The sequence below is a fragment of the Porites lutea genome, chromosome 12, assembly GCF_958299795.1.
Source record: "Porites lutea chromosome 12, jaPorLute2.1, whole genome shotgun sequence".
NCBI lineage: Eukaryota > Metazoa > Cnidaria > Anthozoa > Scleractinia > Poritidae > Porites > Porites lutea.
In genome coordinates this window covers 19,532,750-19,550,423 of record NC_133212.1, presented here as the reverse complement: position 1 = coordinate 19,550,423, position 17,674 = coordinate 19,532,750, and the positions used below count along the sequence as shown (strand labels likewise).

General features: G+C 41.7%; 1 protein-coding gene across 1 annotated transcript in view; it reads left to right on the top strand.

Moving 5' to 3' along the window:
• The window catches only part of LOC140953837 (uncharacterized), a 148,203-nt gene that overhangs the window by 98,129 nt on the left and 32,400 nt on the right, over positions 1-17,674 (top strand). The window contains exons 117-137 of the mRNA XM_073403217.1: positions 811-1,136; positions 1,555-1,696; positions 1,914-2,215; positions 2,741-2,882; positions 2,979-3,310; positions 3,505-3,646; positions 4,168-4,490; positions 4,989-5,130; positions 5,489-5,642; positions 6,213-6,384; positions 8,066-8,207; positions 9,192-9,511; positions 10,269-10,410; positions 11,161-11,284; positions 12,379-12,586; positions 13,016-13,157; positions 13,651-13,877; positions 14,225-14,311; positions 14,775-15,092; positions 16,811-16,884; positions 17,034-17,100. Coding sequence (XP_073259318.1) covers positions 811-1,136; positions 1,555-1,696; positions 1,914-2,215; positions 2,741-2,882; positions 2,979-3,310; positions 3,505-3,646; positions 4,168-4,490; positions 4,989-5,130; positions 5,489-5,642; positions 6,213-6,384; positions 8,066-8,207; positions 9,192-9,511; positions 10,269-10,410; positions 11,161-11,284; positions 12,379-12,586; positions 13,016-13,157; positions 13,651-13,877; positions 14,225-14,311; positions 14,775-15,092; positions 16,811-16,884; positions 17,034-17,100 — 4,028 coding nt within the window. The remainder of the gene's footprint in view (positions 1-810; positions 1,137-1,554; positions 1,697-1,913; positions 2,216-2,740; positions 2,883-2,978; positions 3,311-3,504; positions 3,647-4,167; positions 4,491-4,988; positions 5,131-5,488; positions 5,643-6,212; positions 6,385-8,065; positions 8,208-9,191; positions 9,512-10,268; positions 10,411-11,160; positions 11,285-12,378; positions 12,587-13,015; positions 13,158-13,650; positions 13,878-14,224; positions 14,312-14,774; positions 15,093-16,810; positions 16,885-17,033; positions 17,101-17,674) is intronic.

The window sequence follows — 17,674 nt, the reverse complement described above, 5'->3', positions numbered from 1 at the left end:
TCGTGGTTGTAAGATCCCTGGTGATTAGACCCCTGGTTTTAAGAGTTCCGGTTGTAAGAAACCTGGTTATAAGACCTCTCTGGTTGTAAGAGTCCTGGTTTTAAGACCCATTGTTGTAAGAGTCCTGGTTGTAAGACCCCTGGTTGTAAGACCCCTTGTTGTAAGACTCCTGGTTGTAAGACCCCTCGTTGTAAGAGTCCTTGGTTTAAGAGTCTTGGTTGTAAGACCCCTGATTGTAAGAGTCCTGGTTGTAAGAGCCCTGGTCGAAGAGTGGTTGTAAGAGTTCTAGTTGTAAGACCCTTGGTTGTAAGAGTCCTGGGTGTAAGACTCGTGGTTGTAAGACCCCTGGTTTTAAGGGTCCTGGTTGTAAGAGTCCTGGTTGCAAGTCCCGTAGTTGAAAGAGTCCTGGTTGTAAGAGCCCTGGTTGTAAGACCCCTGGTTGTGAGAGTCCTGGTTGTAAGACCCCTTGTTGTAAAAGTGCTGGTTGTAAAAGTCCTGGTTGTAAGACCCGTGGATGTAAGACCCCTGGTTGTAAGACCCCTAGTTGTAGGAGTCCTGGTTTCGAGACCCCCTGGTGGTAAAGTCCTGGTTGGAAGACCTTTGGTTGTAAGAGTCCTGGTTTTAAGACCCCTTGTTGTAAGAGTCCTGGTTGTAAGACCCCCGGTTGTAAGGGTCCTGGGTATAAGACCTGTGGTTGTAGGATTCCTACTTGTAAGAGTTTTGGTTGTAAGACCCTTGTATTGTTTTTTCTTTCTTGTTTGTTTTTTGCGTTTATCAACTAATTTATGATTTTTCGTATTATACTTTCAGGCCCAAAATGCAACCGCCCCATAGGAATCGAAAATGGCAAAATACGAAATCAACAACTCAGTGCCTCATCCGAGTGGGATACGAATCACGGCGCACGCCTGGGCAGGCTGAACCGGAAACGAACAGGCAGGACAGCTGGGGCCTGGTGCGCAAAGGTCGGCAACCATCATCAGTGGTTTCAGGTTTACTTGGGAAGACCAATGAAGTTGACAGGTGTCGCTACACAAGGAAGGAGTGATTATAATCAATGGGTTACGAAGTATCTGCTGTCGTACAGTCTTGACGGAGCTAACTTTGCTACGTACTGGTCACAAGGAAGACCCTGGGTAAGTTCGTATGTTGTGTAGTGCGCAGCAGAAGGTGGATGAGATAAAGTTTGCAAGTGTGAAAAATTGTGGGAGTGCATTAGAACATTGTGTAAGGTTAAAACAGAGGGAATCACTGATCAGCAAGCGTTGAGTACACTATAAAACTTGTTTGGAGAGCATCACGAGTTGACGAATATTGACAGCAATTAAAAATCTATAAGACCAGTTGAGCGCATTTAAACTCGGCGAGCGTTTATCAGATCACATTAGCTTTTAAGCCTAAAAATTGAAATTTTCCATGTATATTCGAATTTCGTCTTATAGTAAAAGAGTTTGTTGGTATGAAAAAGTACAGTGCGATTTATCTGGCTAAAAGCGGAACCACCAAACGCTGCGAGAAAACGGATGCCAACGTTTCCAATTTTTCATGTTTCAGTATTTCACTGGAAACAGGGACAGGAACAGCCTCAACCAGCACAGACTTTTCCCAGTGGCGCGCGCCAGATTTATCCGATTCATCCCAAGGGGCTGGTATAAATGGATCTCTATGAGAGTAGAAGTCTATGGCTGCCCAGCAGGTAACAATGTATTTCCTGTCTAAATATATAAATTTCATTCAAAGTTTCCCCTCTTAAAAAAACACTCGACACTGCTAAATCCACTTCGGTCTGAATCTGCAAACTGCGCATCAAAAATCTCTCCGTGGATACGCCATGCCGGTATTTTAGGTACGCCTAGTTATACGTTACGTAACAGCAAATTTCAAACAACTTTTTTCTGCTTTATATTTCACAGGCCGCTGCACCCTTCCACTTGGCTTGGAGGACAAACGTATCGTGGATGGTGCTTTCAGTGCCTCAACATATTACAACCACCACTTAGCACCTTGGCTTGGTAGAGTCAACTCGATACGCTCGTGGAGCGCGCGTGTTAATAACGCGCGACAATGGCTCCAAATAAGCCTAGGCAATATAGCGCGTGTAACGGGAATTGCTACACAAGGCAGAAGAGATGCCACTCAGTTTGTGACTCGTTATGTGCTGTCCTATGGAGATGGAACTACGTTTAAAGCCTACAGAGAAAAAGGAAGGATACGGGTAAGTCATTTTAACAGGTCATCCAGTAAACCATGCCTACCCACTTAAGGCTCAGGTCTGAATAGGATTTAATTAACTAAGGTGCCTGTCCATTCAAAAGAAAGTGTGCATTGGTGCCTTCCACCTATACTGAGTATTTGGACAATCGTCCCCTCCTCCCTCGTCGTAGCTATAATGGAGTCCTCATGGAGGTGATGGGGGGAAGGGGTGGGGGAGGTTTGCGGAAGTCACAGTTATGAAGCTTTTTTGGCCATTTACACTTACAGGGTAAATAATGAAATTGTATAGAGATAGAAGCAAAATTTGAGTTTGCGGGAGAGTCCTATGATGTTGCCATTCAATAAAACGTCCTTCGCAGAAAGTCCTTCGCTGCACTTAAACATGGTATTGTTTGTTTTTGTTTTTGTTAAAAAGAGATTAAGGATATTTTGATTCAATTGTGTATTTTTCGAACAAACAAAACAAGGGCATGTTAAGTTATGATGGTTCTGATTTTCTCTTTATATTTCGTTGTTTTACTTTCAGATGTTCCGAGGTAACTCTGACCGAAATTCCATCGTCTCATACACTTTACTTCGTCCATTCAAAGCACAATACGTCCGTATTCACCCTAAAGCCTGGAGAAGTCACATATCCATGAGAGCCGAGCTGTACGGATGCCAGAAAGGTAGAAAAAAATTGTCAACTAATTTTCAACAAAAATATCTATGATAATTTTCGTTTCGAAAACGTTTGTGATACTTACAGCCTATTCTTCTTTCAGAGCTGACAAGGGTCTGTAGCTATCCCGTCGGTATTCAAAGTGGTCGCATTGAAAATACCCAAATTACTGCCTCGTCTATGTGGAACAAGTACCATGCACCATACTTTGGGAGGCTTAAGCGCGTGCGCAGGGGTAGATACATGGGCGGCTGGTCAGCTCGACACAATAATCATCGCCAGTGGATCCAGGTTGATCTGCGACAAATCATCAAGTTTACCATGATATCAACTCAAGGAAGAAAGCTCGCCAAACAGTGGGTGACTCGATATACGGTTTCTTACAGCGTAGACTGTGTGCACTTTGTACCTTATAAACAGAGGGATCGATTGAAGGTATGAAGGCGACGTATTTTTTATGAAGTAGCTGAAGTGACAATTAAAGAGCATTTTTTCTGGTCTCTCACACGAATCACGTCAAGTGCAAACAAAAATTTTTTAAAGGTAGTTTTTAAACTCCATGATACAGTAAACACTCGCGTATAAGAACCTAGTGGACTAAAGACAGTTTCTACATTATCTCGTTGCAGTACTTTGTAGGAAACTATGATGGAGCGTCGGTTGTTACACGGACCCTCACCCCACCCGTTGTAGCACGTTGTGTCCGTATTCACCCGCGAGGCTGGTACAGACACATCTCCATGAGGGTCGAGCTACACGGCTGCAGCCCAGGTAAGAGGAGCCTAATTTTATGTTCATCGCCAACTTTGCCTTGATTTCCATGGCCAGGGGGGCCGGTTTCTCAAAAGCCCCAATAATTAACGGGCCCTTAAAGCTGTTGTTGTTTACATGTAAGATAGAGGTTTCAATGGTTTTGCATCAAACATGATAATACTATCAGTCAATGAGACAAAATGGAGTAGTTTGGGAGCCAGGCCCCGCGCTTTTATTCTTCATATTTTGATTTGAATATTTGAATTCGGGCCCGTAAAGTTACCGAGACTTTCAAGAAACGGGCCCCAGGAAAGCTATTCGGTATAGTATGAACACCTATCCGACATGTGACATTCCACTTAAGAGATCGGCGAGGCGCAGCTTCACTCCGTCGCAGAAATCGCGCCGCTACAACAGGTCTTGTGTGTGAACAGAAGCCCTATCTGGTATGATGATCGTGGTGGCGCCAAAGCTATCCGATCTAGTGTGAACATACCCTTAGCCATACATTATTGATACTATCTGTCCTCTTGTTCTAGAACGCTGTGATATTCCACTTGGTGCAGAAGACGGTCGCTTACCCGACGTGGCTTTCACCGCCTCTTCAATATGGAATGCGCATTATGCAGCCTTCCAAGGCAGGCTCAATGCCATGCGCAGTGGTTCAAAATATGGCTCGTGGATTGCGCGTTATAATAACAGACGCCAATGGTTCCAGATTGACCTTGGAAACCGGGCAGTCATCGTAAAGTGCGCGACTCAAGGAAGATACGATGCTAACCAGTGGGTCAAGAGCTACACTGTCAGTTTTGGCATGAATGGTTTCCACTTCCGGTTCTATAAAGAAGGAGGACGAACCAGGGTATGTATCACACGATGGTGATGGTGCATTTGTGATTTTATGATTGCTTTGGTTTGCTATGATATCTTAATAACGACCTTTAGATTCTAATATGAGGACGACTACGAGCACTAGATTTTCCGAACGCTAAAAGGTACGCGCGAGTAAACCACCGTCATTTAGGCTTGGAAAAGTAATAGTCGTAGTCATTCCACTGCGAGTATTAGCAAGAATGTCGTAAAATGTTAGAAATGTTATCTTTTTGCGATCGGGAGAGGTCTTAATTCCTTTTAATAGAAATAAGCGTGCTAACTTTTCTGGTGTGAAAAATTAAAATGAAGCTTTCCGGGGTGTCTGTTTTTAGAGAATGCGAGACAAACGTTGAAGGTAAATCTCGCCCTTGTATTCGTCCTCGTCCTGGAATCTAAAGGTCTCGTTTTGCTTCAAAGATTGTTTTACCCTCTCAAACAAATCCTCGTTCTGTCTTTTTATAAATTCTACTGCTTTCCCTTTTCGCAGATTTTCCAGGGAAACTCTGAGAGACAATTGATCGTAACAAACCGTTTCCGGTCACCAATACGCGCGCGTTTTGTAAGAATCTATCCCAGGACATGGCACGGTCATATTTCCATGAGGATTGAGCTATATGGCTGCAGCAAAGGTAACCTTAACAACAGATAGTCCTTCTTAAAATTCAGAGTTAATTTAGGGCCCTATTTTGGATGAATTCTTAAAATTTAAGCTTTAGCTGTCCGCTTTACATTACTGAGATGATATTAAAGCTCAGCCGAGAGCGCTTCCTGTGGCACGTTTAGCATAACAACTTGGAAATGGGGCATAATGCTAAGTGTAAACCTGTGAAGGACTAGCACCCCCCTTTTTCTGCGGTTGGTGGGAGGATGGAAAGGGCAGCAATACTCCTAGTGCTTTATTAGGAACTGTTTAAACCAAGGCTAGATGGGTGTTCTGTGGCTCTTTTGCAATGAGAACTGGTTATAATGTGTTACTTTTTTTGTAAGGACACATGTGTAACCGACCGCTTGGTATAATGACCGGTGCCATCAAAAATTCAGCCATCACTGCATCATCAATGTGGGATAAATATCATGCCCCGTTCTTGGCCAGGCTTAACGCACGACGCATGGGAAAATACATGAGTGCTTGGTCAGCCAGGTAAAGTAATGGCAGGTTTTGCTAAATAATCCTAACTGGCTTAATTATTATTGAAGTGACGACAAAATGAGACCTTAGGGAATCTTAACTGTCCGTAGACTTTGGAATCAGCTTAATAGTCATCCCTATTATTTTGGAGTTTTGGAAAGATCTTGCTATTCGCAGTTCAAACGGAGGCTTTCGAACCGAGAATTCCACAACAAATTGCCTTTCTCCCAACATACAGGTCTTCATAGCACAGTTGGTAGAGCTCTGCTGCGCTAACTTAGAGGCCATGGCTTCGAATCCCGTTGAACTCCCGAAAAATTTTGCGGACTCAATTTGCAATTGCCTTAATTGTGATTACAACTGCGACGGACATAAATACTTCATTTCGATTTGTATTTCCGCAGTTAACATTATCCTCATTCTTTGTTAAATCTTTAAAGTGAGTTGATTTGTGGATACTAATTCACAGAAAAGGCCAGATTTGGTGAAATCGGCAGTATGATTTATTCTGGGTGGAAAAGTACCCAATCACATTTTAGCTTCTTATTCATCTGTTTGAGTTTCTTTGTTGGATTTTCATAGGTACAACAATCGTTATCAATTTCTACAAATCGATCTGGGTCGGATATCCAAAATAATCCGTCTTGGCACACAAGGCAGATCAAGAGTTAACCAGTGGGTGACGTATTATTACCTTTTCTCAAGCATTGACGGCATCCACTTTGCTAAGTACAGACAGAACTCACGAGATAAGGTAAAGATTTAAGGGTGGAATCAACGCTTAATTGGTTTTAAGGACTCAAAGGGTACCGCCGCCCGGTTAGCTCATTTGGATAAGCGCGAGTCTGTCGAGCGGGAGGTCGCCGGTTCAAACCCCGGCCGGACCAACACTCAGGGCCTTAAAATAACTGAGGAGAATGTGCTGGCTTTGTTGTGACTTTTACTAATGGTTAGACATTCTAGTCTTCAGGGATAAGGAGGAAAAACCTTAGGCCCCGTCTCACAGCTCTTTCACTGTTCTGATTTTTGTGGGACGTAAAAGGACCCTCACGGCTGTTCGTAAAGAGTAGGGGTCGTTGACAGCGGTGATGTTTTTCAACCCTTCATGGGCTGGGTGGGTAATGAAGGGAATGATATCAATTGGGACGCAAGTCCTGTTCCATCCCTTGTCATGGTGTTTAGACACCGTGGCGAATTTCAATAAAACTTTCCATTTGTTATAACTGGCTGACCAGACCTGTCCAGTTGTAAAGAAAATATCGCCATTAATCACGACTATCCAGCCCAAGTAGTCTATTCTTAAATCGTACACTGCCAGTGGTAGGTCTAAGGGAACATTTGGAGAAGAGACTAACATTTTGCATCCAAAATTACTGGTCCCACCGACCAGTTCCGACTTCTGGTAAACGCTTTTCGCCATTTATTAGTGATCAACATCTTGAGTTGATTGTTAATTGAGGCAGAGTGATACTAAGGAGACGTGGCAATGTAGGATAGGCTAATGGACTTGAATCACATTATAAAAAAGTCAGTTAGGATTGCGTTCGTAGAATTCGAGAAGTTATGACAATATTGTCTGAAACAACTTCAAGAGGTATCCCAAAGGAAATACTATTTTTATGTATGGTATACTTAGGTATTTTAGGTATTTTATTTATTTGCCACACGATTACAATAATTACAAAAAGATGCCAAAAAAAAATGTAGGAAGAGATGGCGAGGAGGCCTAAGAGAAACTATAGAGCTTATGTTAATTAGGCCTCCTCAATTACAATTTTTCGAAGATGGCATAAAAATTACGGCGACGGATACAATATAATATCAGGTGAAAAATTAAACTAATCAATAATACGGAAGTTTACAAATGTTGAATATTAAAAGGCTTTTTCCCAATATTTTTGTTGGAGTATACTAATAATTATTACAAATAAATGCCTTAAGTGCTCTTTTAAAGGAGAAAGGTGAGGAAGCGTTGATGATGTTGGTGTTTAAGGTGTTGTAAAATTTAGGTCCTTGATAAAAAACGGAGAATTGTTTGGTTCGAGTACGACAGAAAGGCAGACGAAATTTACACGAGTTTCTTGTATTATACGAATGAATTTGACTTTGTAAGGTAAATTTACAATGAAATTTTAAAGGTAGAGTATGGTTTTGATAGGAGTACATGAATTAGCCTAGTTGTATTAAGTATATATCATGAAATTTTCAGATACCAAGATTTTGAAAGATTTTGAAAGATACTTTTTGTTAGGAAAGCTGTAGCAAGAAAGGGGATTTAATACCAGCCGAGAAAAATATAGGGCTCTTTCTTTGCTTTAGTTCATGATCAAGAAAATGTTCTTGTTGAGTGATTTATCATCTTGTTGGTGTGATCTTAACCTATGCCTTTGAAACAGCTATTTATTGTCTTTTTGCCTTTTTCTGCCATTTTGTAGTATTTCCGTGGCAACCGTGATCGGAACACCATCGTGTACAACTCCATCATCCCATCCATCCGTGCCCGATTCCTGAGGATTCACCCTTGGAGCTGGCATGGTCACGTGTCCATGAGAGTCGAAGTGTTTGGCTGTTCCCTTGGTAGGTGTTTAGTCCTTGTAGTAGGTTAATAAACTATGTTTATATTAGATCGTTTATCCAAATAGTTATGGAAGACCAAGGTTACCTAGGGTAATGCATTCCCTATTCGGAAATGGACCTCCTTTTTAAAGGAGGACCAATTTGGTCCTTTAATACTACCAAGCTTCCTCCAAATAAGTGTAACAGCCATTAATTGGCCCTTCGCAGCTAGCAATTCACGTGGTACAAAACCGCCATGCCGGAGAGCAAAAGTCGCACTGGGACAAGACAAATAAAAGGCATACATAATTTTAAATGGTAATTTCCTTTGTTTGTCTTGTCCCAGTGGGACTTTTGCTCTCCAGTATGGAGGTTTTATACCACGTGAATAGGCTAGCTGCAAAGGGCCTATAGAATGAATATGTGGACTAACTGGAGGTAGTATGACTTTATTTACCCTAATCTTTATACTGTGCACAGTGCAGAACAGTCAACATTCAAATTGTAATTTGTGGGTCATAGTTTATCGCGGCCATAAAACATTCAGGTTTTATACTACAGTTGGCCAACGAGCAAATATTATAAATTTTATTCAAACAATTATGAAAGACCAGGTTTACCCATTATGATTTATCTCCTCTTCAGTAATGTAGCTTCTTTTTGAAACTCGAGATATTTGGGTCCTTTTATACTACTATGCTTTCTATATAAACGAATTAATACAGTTTAAAAGGAGTGGATTTAAGGATTTATCGAAGTCAGCATAACGTTATTTTACCTTTTAATTGACCTGCCTTTGCAAAGCGCACGACAATCAAAGTGCAAAGTAGGTCGTATTTTGTTGCCATAAAACAGTCTCCGTTGGCCGATGATAACCTTTTAAGAATGATCACGTACTCGTGGCCTCCCTTAAAGGCCCCCAGTGTTGTGTTTGGACAGTTACTTTTTCTTTCTGTATTAGGAACACCATGAACAGTAGATTTTATTTTATATTTTCATTCGTAGGTGCCTGCGGTGCTCCACTTGGTTTGGAAGATGGTCGTATTCCTAAACTCGCCATGAGTGCCTCCTCTATGTGGGATGCAAGGCACGGTCCTTGGAGGGCACGGCTAAATCAGCTAAACCGCGGAGGCGCTGGGGCCTGGTCTACGCGATACAACAATGTGGCTCAGTGGTTGCATATAGATCTTGGTGAGGTGTCCAAAGTTGTTGCCGTGGCAACACAAGGTCGTTATGACGCTAACCAATGGGTGAAGAAATACAAGATCAGTTACAGTGTTTATGGTCGTAAGTTTACCTTTTACAGCATCAAGAGGAGAGTCCAGGTGAGAGAGGATGTTTTATTTCAAAGTTGGTGGTATTCTCTTTACCAGTAGCCCGGCAGCAAGCTCTTCGGGGCGCTCTGGCGACGGGGCAGGAAAGGGAAAGGAGAGCTTGTATCTAAGTCTCTGGAATTTGAATATCTGCATCGAGGAAGTCGATGCGAAATGCTGATTGGCGGGGGTGACATTAGTAATGACGTCATTACCCTTGGCACGTGTTTTTAAAATTTGCTTACATTCGTGCTCTTTTCCGCTTCGCCCTGATTGGCGGAAATCTGACAGCTTAGTCGACGGGGAGCCACGGGGGAATTGGAGGTGGAATACATATTCCAGAGATGTAGTTGCACGCTCTCCTTCCTTTTCCCGCCCCGCCGCCAGAGCATCCTGGAGAGAATGCTCGCAGGCTATTTTACCAGTCTCTCTAGTGACACTTAGTGCTGCTATATTTAAGTGTTTCCAAACCTAAAATATGTACGTGAACACCTAATGAAGAAACTACCCTGTTACCCTTTGTTTTCAAAGTTCAAGCGATTCAAGCCATAAAAGGTTCAAGCGTTTTGAAAACCTTCCTTAGAAACGACTTGTAAGGAAGGTTTTAAAGTTTTTAAGTTCTCCTCCGTGATTTTACGATTGTGTATATTGGTCTTATCCTGTGGATCGAGGCCGCGACCTCCCGCTTTGCAGACAAGCGTTAGCTCTACCGACAGGGCTACTCCTAGAACGGTTGATTGCGATCGTGATGAATTGTTTATTTTTTCAGATGTTTCCTGGTAACAGTGACCGGAACACAGTCGTGTATAATCGCCTCTATCCCAGTTTCAAAAGCCGTTTTGTTCGTATCTACCCTAAACAATGGCACGGCCATATCTCCATGAGAGTAGAACTCTACGGCTGCAATAGCGGTAGGTAACAAAAAAGACTTGGTGTGGCATTATGACTTCTACGGCCTTGTTCAACTTTGTCTTCAGCAAAGTGCTTATTTATTAACGAGCATTACAAACTGCTTATTTATCCTAAAAAATGCCAAGGAAACATTGCTCCGTACAATTAGGATAGGTTATGACTAGGTTATAGGTAATCTAAGGATGAAATAACAGTAAGCAAAAGTTGCAGATCAACGGCTGCGTAAATGTTCTGCGTTTATGTTTTGAAAATCGCCAGACGTGCTCGTAAAGCAACATTCAGTTTTAGCTGTGTATGTTCAAATGCTGGTGACGCCCTCGTGCGTAAGTGCGGCTAATTTGGTTTCCGGTGTGTGAGATGGTTAGTTTCCTTACCGTGATGTTCTCGTTCGATGGGTTTTTACCAAGTTCCTCAGGTTTTCGTACTCTTGTAACGACTTAAGTAATGGTCTTCAGCACAAACGCAAATACAATCAATGTATCAAAAAAATAATTATTGGGTTAAAGCAGCCACAGCTTTTTTCACCATATTTATACTTTTAGGTAATTATGGGTGTGATCTTTTAGCTATCTATCGTGGTATTTGGGTATTTGGTTATTTGGCGCGTGATATGACCTTTCATTTGAGGTGTGGGGGCGGGGGGGGGGGGGGGGTTGAGATGTCTCTCTGAGTTGGGAAAAAGCTAAATGGCTTGTGGCTATCATTTGTACATATTCTAAGTACATGTGTCTCTTTTTTACCACTGCTAGCCATGTTACGCATGTGTTTCCAAGCGCTTGGAATGGAAACTGGTCGCATACCAAATAGCGCTATCAGAGCTTCTTCGCAATGGGATGGCAACCACAATCCGACAAGAGCTCGACTCAATTCCAAGTAAGTTATCTCAGTGTCTGCCGTGTGACCCATAACCATATGAAATGAAATGAAATGAAATGAAATGAAATGAAATGAAATGAAACGAAACGAAACGAAACGAAACGAAACGAAACGAAACGAAACGAAACGAAACGAAACGAAACGAAACGAAACGAAACGAAACGAAACGAAATGAAATGAAACAAATAAATTGAGAGAAAGACATCTAGTTATGAAAAGGGCGTTAGGAACTTGTTCGAGTCTACTTTGTTTATTTTAATAACGAGATGCCCATATAGCCATCTGAAACAAAAGCTATAAACAAAAGTTACTAAAGCACTGGAAATGGCAGTTCAGTTTAGTTCAGGAAAGCACTGTTCAATTTCGTGGTGACACTTAACGAGTTGCCTATACTGCTATCTAAAACAAAAGTTACTAAGAGTGCTGGTAATGAAAGTTTAGGGAAGCACTGTTCAATCTCTTGGTGACACTTAAAAAAATCTTCTTGATGGTTTCCTCTTGATCTGTCTTCGGGACACTCATAGCTCACTATTATGCCAAACTTTTGCAAATATGGTACGCTGGGTTCAAGTTTTGGGGTCTGAAATAAAAACAGGGCGTTTGACCGCAAGCAAGTGTCCATCGCACGCTCAAATGGCTTCATTCTAAGGGGATGTCCACACTGGGAACCATTGCCAGGGTACAGACACAAAATAGTGTTCACACCTTGAGTGCCCTATACGTAACTGTGTACATAGTTACTCCATTTCGCACTGCCACAAGCCATTTTCAAATATGAGCTTAGCAGCGAGTATAAAGGCAGTTGCCTGTCCTAGAACTAACAGAAAACGTATGCATACATGGAGCCTGTGCCCACTTTTGGTCTCGACCTTTTACTTGGGCACCAGCACCATTACCGAATTCTAGCGTGGGTACTTGAAGAAAGGGTGTGTTCACATAAGCGCTCAGCGAGTACCATACTCGGGCACCGTGTCCGTTGACTAAGTGTAAACGCTGCCTTATAATCGCCTTTGGCACTTGCCATGTAAAGTGAACCGTGTCACGTGAAGCCAGATTTCACGAACTAACAAATTGAATTCTACTTTTGATAGACGTGTTGGCCGCCTTGTTGGTGCCTGGTGCGCAAAGCGTAACAACCGCAACCAATGGTTACAAATCGACCTCAGAGGACCCACGAGAATAACCAAAGTTACCACTCAGGGGAGGGATGACTATAACCAGTTTGTCAAGAGTTATTATCTGTACTACAGCCAAAATGGAAGAACTTTCTTACCTATCAAGGATGGACGAAGGATCAAGGTTTGTGCAAATACTAACTACTAGATACTTCCTTTCAGAGATTTCCTCCTAGTATGCTATAAGTTATTGCCAAATCAGTCCGTTTCTAAAAATACACTTTTACGCCTATTGATCTGTGACAATTTTTTGTTAATTAGAAGTTTAGTTAGAAATTGGTATTATAACTAATTGACGAACAGACCTGTTAAAGTTAACAACTTGGTGTCTGCCAGCTAGTCGCAAAAAAAAAGCATCAGGTTTTTTTCCAAATCTTTCTCTTTTTACTGGTTTTGCGACGGTCATGAGATTTGCAACACCAAGAGCGTATTTTCCTGCTAACTGGATGTACCTAAGCTGCACTTTTGGTTTTGACGCATGAGTAGATCAACTAAAAGCCTTAACTCCACTCACAACTGCAAAGTAGGGTATCTTATTTTTTTTTTATTCCAGCTGTTCCGCGGTAATTTCGACCGCTGGTCGTTAGTAGAGCAGGCAATTGACCCGCCTGTCAACGGACGGTATGTGCGATTTAATCCAAGGTCCTGGTATGGTCATATTTCTATGAGAGTGGAAGTGTTTGGCTGCCGCGCAGGTAAGAAGAAACAAGTTAAGTGAAATCTTGTTGGCGTGGCTTGAGGCTATATTTTGATTTTGCGAACGGAGGCAAACGCGCGCAGATTTTTGTTGGTCAGATAAGAAAGAGGAAAAAGCGCGCGGCTTTTGGCTGGTTCAGTGCGAACACACTGAGCCAAAAAAAAACCCGGATTCATCATTTTCGCTATTTTCGTAATGCTTCTAGCCCCCCCACCCCACCTCCAAGATAAAAAAATGCCGCAAAAGTATTGCTTTCACTTTCTTAAGAGTCGATTTTAAGACCTAAGGCAAATTAAAATAATACTTTTGCAAAATTTTAGGGTGCAAACAAAGTGCTAAATAGGCGGAGTGAGTTGCTATTGTCCCAAGTTTATACCAAGATTGCTCTGCAAATGGGGTTCTTTTTCTTCACTTCGACAATGTTTCAATTTTTAATTCAGCTTTCAATGTACGGAGACCTACAGGTGTATTTTTCTTTCTTTCCTCTTAAGATTACCCTGAGATTTCTTCTCCTGTTGTTCGCCCTGTGATTAAACGCGGGCGTGGATGTGCAAAGATCGCTCTTCGCTGCTACTTTACCATCCGGGGCCGAAAAAGAAGAGGGACTCTTTCGCGCGTTGAGTGGATTATCAACGGAAGGACGACTAAAATACAAACAGTGCGTGGCACCCAGGTTGAGCTCATCGAAAACACTTACGGATTTAAGGCTGGAACAACGGTTTGTACTATTTAATACTCCCAATGTTTAATTGATTTATTGAAAGAGAATTAATTATTTCACTTACTTTTAGTAAAAGGCGTGAATGACTGATTGATTGATTGATCGATTACTTAATTGATCAAACTTTTCCTTAGGTCACAAAACTCTTTCATGCTTTGACGGATAGAGCAGGTTCGACTTGTTCAAAGATCCGCTATAGTCTCACCCACTATAATCTTGGGTTAACTGTAAACTGTCCAACTGCCAAATCTCTTTTCCTACTAACTGTCAAGACATTAAAATGAAGGACTGTAATGAAATGGGTGACTCTCTAAATGTTTTGCTTTTGTTTTGAACTATTCCAGGTTTCATGCCAAGTCAGGACAAGATACTTGGGTCGACAAGACTGGACAATGAAGTATAGAAGTAAAAGTTTCTTCGCCGGCATTAAGGTCACTAGTTTTTTTAAGTGGTGACTACTGACAGTCGTTAGCTTTGTCATCTTTTCTTTTCGGATAGTGGATTTTTGTCTATACTTGAAACACGATATTTTCGACTAGGTCTAAATGTTCGAAATATTGAAACAGATATATATAAAGTCAGACAGATTATTCCTATGCATCGCAGAAAAAAGACACAAACGCACAAATGCTCGGTCTCGCAAGAATTAGTTCCTGTTCGCCATTTGCGCATTTCCCATAATTCCCCACCCCAAACCCCCCTCCCCCAGCCCCCGCCAATGGCGAACAGGGACTTAGAAGCTTCAACTTTAAAAGATTGTTTACATCCCACAAAAACATTTGACCTTGGCCTTGAGGACATTAAATCCTGAAATATAGAGTTAGTTTTCAGCACGAGTCCGCGACGTCTTGAGTTGTCTTAGATAATGTGTTGATAAACATTTTCCACTTGCAGGTTAATCCAAAGTCGTTATCAATGACTGACAGTTCAAGCTGGAAACTAATCAGACTTCGCAGCTTCATCCCAATAAGATCTCACGCGCGTAGAAACAGTGCTGTGGTAATTAACCTTGAAAGGCACGGTCGTTTTGTGACAGACAAATGCTTCATGCAACTGACAGAAAGAAACAGAAGAAATTATGGATTTTATATCAAACCAGTGCGAGATTTCAGGAAGCTGAGACGGCGAAATATTCGCGTGCGGTTCCGTCCGATAAGGAAGTTTCCTGGATTCTGTGGATTCTGGAAGGGTTATAGGCTACCGCCGATCCAGGTAAACTTACACTTTTGATTTTTGATAGAGACAGTCGCAGTCAGTGCCAGTGATAAAGTTTGTCAATGGACTCGCGTTAGCAAAGAAGCCTGTGCGTTTTCGAACGTAGAAGTGAATTGCATACCGCTCGGGAGTACACCGCGGCAAAACGTCTACGCATGCGCTTGGTTAAACATTTCCGGTCTCTCTTTCAGTCACACTTTCCAGTCAGATCAAAGTCTCCCGCGCTCTCGGCTTCATTCTGTGTGCAGCTTGTGGTTCAGTTGTTCTGCTTCATGCTGCTCGTGTTTTTGACTATTTTGTAGTTATTGAAATTGCTTTTATGGATAACCAGGCACAGATCACTGAAACAATTAGTCGATTAGATTCAGAAAAGGTAAGATGATAATAACTCAGTGTGTAATTTTGGCAAGAGCGTCAGGTAAACTGATTTCCATTCACGAAAACAAAGTTTTTGACTGTTATTTTTCACTTATATTAACCTGGCTGAAACTAAGACATATCATTGCAAGCTTGTGTATTGTAGTTCTAATTTTTAGTTCTTCAGTTTCTCAGTCTTCATGCCTTAAAGCCGATTCGAGAATTATTTGGAAAACGACAACACACAATCGCTTTGTACTTTTATTTACCAGTAAGTTTTACCGTGTTTTGAAACGAAACTCTTCTGAGTTGATTGCCATGAAACATAAGCTTAATTATACTGTTGAGGTTGGAAGCAAGTTGACAACTCTATTTATTTTTTTCATTCTCAGAATCAGAGAGCGAAAGCTGGTTCGATGGCTTTTAGAGGTCGAAATTTCATGCCATGCATTTAGTAGCTGAAAGTTTCGTGTTTGCGTGCGATGCAGCCGAGCCGCACAGTCTGAAATTATTGAAGTCTTTACCGACCAAAGAACAACCAAAGAACAACCATGTAAAAGAATTAAATAGGCATTTTCTTGAATGAAAGTCTTTATAGGCATGTTTAGTTTCCCGGCACTGAAAGCTCCGGGTTTTCGTGACTGCAGTCATCAAAGTCGAGGTTGTTATTAAATCCCGCACATCTTTTGTTTTGAGTTCTTGTTTTCTCTGATAATAAAAAAATTGTTGAACAGACTAAAATTTTATTTCCTGATTCTAGTGTTAATGATAATGATGACGTCTTTATTTTGGTTTCTTTCATAAGTATTGCCATTCTTTTTTTAGTTATCGCCTTCTCCCAAATTAACTTATTCCAAACCAGTAGCATGCAAGAAAGCCATTCAAAACAAATTCGTCTTGTCAAGCGCTCGCGACCTGCAAACTTCAAACATCATTTTCACCGTTGGTGCAAACAGATAACCATGTGGTGCAAAAGTTTGACACTAGAAAAATATATAAGCTTTCGAATGAAGTGATTTTTTTGGCCCCCTTTTTTGTCTGTTTCGCCCTTTTTGCTTTTAAACTTGGCGCGACGGCAATGTTATGCTTACGCAATTGGTTTATATACTAGACCGGAAATAAAAAGCTGACCGGATGTTAAATTTTGTGCTCATGCGCAGTGCGTTTTGCCGCGGTGTTGCTCGGGAGTGATAGACCTTCAATGCCAAGCACTTGTGCTGCACGTGCGATACACGTGGCACGCTCAACTCTTGCTCAACTCGTGCAGCTGATCCGAATTTGATATTCAAAATCTCTGCCGTTGAACACGTTGTCTGTTTTGCGCTCTCTACTATGTTCATTCTTTCGTTGTTTTCTAGGTTGTAACCTCCAACAGAGGCGTCAAGAAATGTCAGGGAACCGGAGACCCTCATTATCGAACTTTTGATGGAAAGTGAGTACAATTTGCCATGATTCACTTGTTTAGCTAAATATTTAAAATTCATGTTTAACCGGCAAATATTTTAACTCCAGCTTGTCAAGGATATTTACGTTTGCATTTTGTCTAATTTTTCCATGCTCTTTTGGCGTATTCATTTTCAGGTATTATGACATCTTGAGAAATGCTGGGGATTACATAATGACGAAGAGTTTAAGAAGAAATTTTGAGGTACGATAGCGCTTGTATGCTTTGTTTTCCTAACGGAGCCCTCAGGGGAATTTGGCCATTTGTCTTTTCCCTTAATTATGCGTAGGTATGCACGTGAATAAGACAAAATTTGAAAGAAACAGTTCTCTAAGGTATCATCACATGACCTGCATTGGGAAAACAAAACAAGCAAGCTTAAAGCTACGTCCAAACGGACGCAACAACTCCCAACAATGTTGCGTCCGTTTGCTCGTAGCTTAAGAGGTCTATTGACTACGAAGTTAGGCACCGTTTATGCGGAGAAAAGATCTCTCCAGTAGAAGGGTCACTCAGCTAACCGAGAGACCCTAGGCGAGCAGAGTTTTCATAAATTTTCTTACAGAACGTGGCACATCGTTTACAGGTGAAACAAAAAGTAGGCTCGGCTAGCAGGGTGATCCGCCCAGCCGGGCCACACCCTTTTGTGATGTTAGGGTCACCCGCCTAGCCTTTTCTCCATATAAACATATTTTGCTATATACAATTTAGGTGAAATGTCTTCGCCACCGCCCCCCCTCTCCCAACGGGAGCCGGGGATGACATTTCAGACTTAGAA